This window comes from Primulina eburnea, chromosome 13, assembly GCF_022965805.1.
Source record: "Primulina eburnea isolate SZY01 chromosome 13, ASM2296580v1, whole genome shotgun sequence".
Lineage (NCBI taxonomy): Eukaryota > Viridiplantae > Streptophyta > Magnoliopsida > Lamiales > Gesneriaceae > Primulina > Primulina eburnea.
This window is the reverse complement of record NC_133113.1, coordinates 20,057,950-20,061,539: the sequence shown is the minus strand read 5'-3', so window position 1 is coordinate 20,061,539 and position 3,590 is coordinate 20,057,950. Positions and strand designations below refer to the sequence as shown.

Below are 3,590 nucleotides of genomic sequence, written 5' to 3'. Positions count from 1 at the left end.
AAACCATATCTTAGGGGGGGAGAAATGTAATCCCCGATAATTAATCGCTGTTAATTGTCGATTATTGATTTATAATTTAATGTGATTATGAAAGGACCAACCGAGACACGATTTGAGGTAACGTGATAATGTATGTGCGAGGACACTGCCTTTGGCGCACATGCACGACGTGATGCGCGCTCATGCGCCAAACGGACAGATGACCTCGCGCATATGCGCGACGTAAGGGCGCGCATATGCGCGAGCTGTGCGAGAGGCCAAGTGTTGTCCAGAGAGCCTCGCGCATATGCACGGAAGATGGACGCGCATATGCGCAAGCTGCCAAGGGCCGAGACCAGTAGGTCTCGTGCATATGCACCAGTGGACGTCGCGCTTATGCGCAAGACATGCAGATTGAATATTTTCCACGTTGCCTTGACATGCGAATTGATATATATATATATATTTATATATATATATATATATATATAAATATATATATATATCCTTCGAAGAAACAAAAAGGAAAAGGGAAAAACGAAGCCAACTTTACAAATTTGATTTTTGATTTTAAGTGTGCGAGAATCCGGCCGTTCAATTTTGAATCCGACTTCGGTACTGCGTTCCCATCAACGCAGGCTACCATTGGACGTAAGTTTTGTTACGTTTTGACATGTTTTGAAATTATGCTATTGTCAGAGTTGAATAGGATTCATATATGATGTTCTCGACATGTTAGACATCGTAGAATCGAAGTCAGATTGAAAAACAGACTAATTATGGGATTGTTAAGATTTTCTGATTATATTGATTTGAAATCGGACAGTGTTGGATTATGAATGAATTACAGATTGTATCCGATATGAGTTATGATTTGTAATTGATGTCTGTTGATATGGTATTGACGGGGATACTGAGATTGTGCCGTTATGCCGTGATTTGAATTAAATCCAGATTAATCAGATTCAGTGTTGAATTGAGAATGGAATATTGATATTATGATTCTCGATATGCCGTTTCAAATTTACAGAGACAGTCTTGAGTTAAGAACGATTATTGCTTCAGACCGAGACTACGAACGAAAGGTATAAGTCAATGTGGTATTGGGAGCGACTCAAGTAGGATATACTTGAGTTTCCCTAAATCACATACTTATTATTATTATGTTCATTGATTTGATTTGATATACTTGTTCTATTGATTTATAGGAAGCGTGTATTAGAAGAGTGATCTTGTGACAGAAGTGCCTGATAGTGGTTGGATCGTCACGGGCACATTGAACGATGTCACAAGATAGTGAGTGTATCACGTATAGGTCACCGGACGGTTGGCTATCGATGTGGATAGAATTGGAGTTTCTTCTATTACTGGTTATCGATACCATATCGATATGGATAGAATTGGAGTTTCTTCTATTACTGGTGATCGATATGGAATGTCAACGTCTGGAAATCGGGATCCTTAGACTAGGATTGAGTCTAGTCTGAGTCGTGGAGTCACGAGTATGATTGACAGTTTTATATGAACTAGGAAAAAGCACGTGCAATACGAAGAAATACATACAATTGGAAAAAATCAATTTATTTCTTAAGAATAATTAATTTAATACTAATAATTAGAAAATTCCAAAAATTTGTTTAAAAGGAATAAATCATATAATGCTACTGATGTCAAATAATTCAGAAATATTCTATATATTTCCTCTTATACGCTAATCACTATCTATATTAGTATTTTTTCAAGCTAATCACTTTAACTTCTGCTTCAATACACGTCTTCGTCTTTGACTAAATGCAGAAAATTTCTTGTCAACTTCGATTTCAAAACTTCCATCTGTTGCATGCTTTGAAACTTGTAAGTCATCTAACTTTTTTGTAGTTTTCGGTGAATCTGTTTTTTTTTTCCCTTTTGCGATCATGGAAACTGGTTGCCGACACTTGCTTTCCAGGCTGGTTGGTGTCGAAGATATCTAGGAATGGCCTTTGGAAGCCTTCCACTACTATAGACAGTTCTTTTTTCTGTTTAACAATTTCTGGATCCATCTTGAAAAGAAACACATGCTCTTCCTTGATTGAGTTCTCAAGAGCAATGGGAAATTTTGTCTCATTCTGTTCCTGTTTTTATATAGTTTCAATGGGAAGTTTATTAATAAACAATTATAAATATGACAAAAGGATTTACAATTACAATTATGTATACCTTATTGAGTAATTCAATATATTCATCCACCGAGCAACCAATAAAATCTGAGGCAACATCTTCAAATAAGGTAAGTCTTCCTGATGTGTCATTATCTTGCACTGTCATTGTTAACCGATACCTATAGAAATTCACATGGCATCAAGGTTTAAGTAGGATTTTTTAACAACACTACAACATAAGAGAATATGAATCATACCTTTGCATAATTTGAACTGGTTGTTTTGTGCAATTTGCACAATTTATTCCTTTCGTTGTTTGGATGGTTGCTTTGAGACAACTGGCACAGGCATCATACCATGGTTTTGATTTATTCTCAATATCACATATAGTTGCCTTAAAGCAGTAATGCATGTCCTGTTAGAAAAGAATAAAACTTTAGTATGTATGTGTATTACATAATCTCATTTACATGAACATATTTATATATAATTTAGTAACATCATATTTTGTAAATTTATTTTGGAAATCATATACCGAGTTGTAATATTTCTTGTACCTGTGTCAAAGAAATATTTTTATCCATCAATTGCTCTAGTTTGATTTCCTCACAATCTTTGATTGTTTTGCCGCCCATAATATATTCAAACTTTGTTTTCCCACAATATGTTCCAACCTATGCCAACAAAAGTTGTTTAATAGCAGAAAATAACTCTTAATGAAAAAAGGAATGAGGATCTTGTACGTACCATAAGTTTATTCTTTCTGTTTCGTTACATTTTGGGTTTAGCAGCATTCCCGTAGTGAATGTTCATTGCAACTGAGGAAATCCTGGTTTATTTAGAAGAGGCTGGCCAAATTATTTATGTTTATAACACAAGAAAAATATAATTATTTTATGACAATACCATGATATACACTCATTTTAAGATTGCAGAAGGCCACGATTGAGTTTTGAATACGATTTTCTTTTAGAAGTTGTCCTTCATTCAGTGCGAGATCATCCCATAAGTTTATTGTGATAGTTTGTAGCCTGCAAGAAAAAAGATTTTGAAATAAATGTCCAATTAGGTGATTTTATTTTACGAACTTACATTGTGTTAATCAGAATGACTTCCCTTCTATAACCAAAGCCGAGCTTGTCTTTTCTTTCAAAACGAGTAACTTGTCGAACTTTCATCAGAATTCCAATAACAACTGTACAAAATGGGTCAGACGTTAAACAAACATAGCATTTTTTTTATAAATGTAAAATAAATGTATTAAGATTACCATGTTCATTATCAGTGATTGGATTTGTATTCACATAAGCAAACTCTTTAAAGTCAAAGTTCAAGTTGTCATATGTTAATTGTTGTTGTGCCTCTCTGAGTATTGTCCCTCTGTGCAGCAGCAATTCAATTTTTTTATTCACATTTGGATACTTTTGTTTATCGGTTGGATAATCGGGTCCTCGATAATATAAGTCTTGT

At 34.6% G+C, this 3,590-nt stretch overlaps 1 protein-coding gene across 2 annotated transcripts; it reads right to left on the bottom strand.

Annotated features, from left to right (window-relative positions):
* Positions 1-1,641: 1,641 nt before the first annotated feature.
* On the bottom strand, positions 1,642-3,314 carry LOC140809374 (replication protein A 70 kDa DNA-binding subunit B-like). Of its 2 annotated transcripts, XM_073166972.1 has the most exons (7): positions 3,213-3,314; positions 3,027-3,151; positions 2,868-2,949; positions 2,678-2,794; positions 2,378-2,535; positions 2,179-2,299; positions 1,648-2,093 (listed from the first exon to the last, which is right to left on the bottom strand). In XM_073166972.1, exons 3-7 carry the CDS (start codon positions 2,868-2,870, stop codon positions 1,839-1,841), a joined length of 654 nt encoding a protein of 217 aa, XP_073023073.1. In that variant the 5' UTR covers positions 2,871-2,949; positions 3,027-3,151; positions 3,213-3,314; the 3' UTR covers positions 1,648-1,838. The 2 variants fall into 2 exon arrangements, with proteins under 2 accessions (XP_073023074.1, XP_073023073.1); XM_073166973.1 differs by lacking the exon at positions 2,678-2,794 and having other exon boundaries at positions 1,642-2,093.
* Positions 3,315-3,590: the final 276 nt, after the last annotated feature.

What these genes read in the sequence shown, in the direction of transcription:
- LOC140809374 (XM_073166972.1), bottom strand. An exon ending in CCAGTTCAAATTATGCAAAG is followed by an intron (nt 2,300 to 2,377) that starts GTATGATTCATA and finishes GAATTTCTATAG; the next exon opens with GTATCGGTTAACAATGACAG. An exon ending in ATATTGAATTACTCAATAAG is followed by an intron (nt 2,094 to 2,178) that starts GTATACATAATT and finishes ATATAAAAACAG; the next exon opens with GAACAGAATGAGACAAAATT.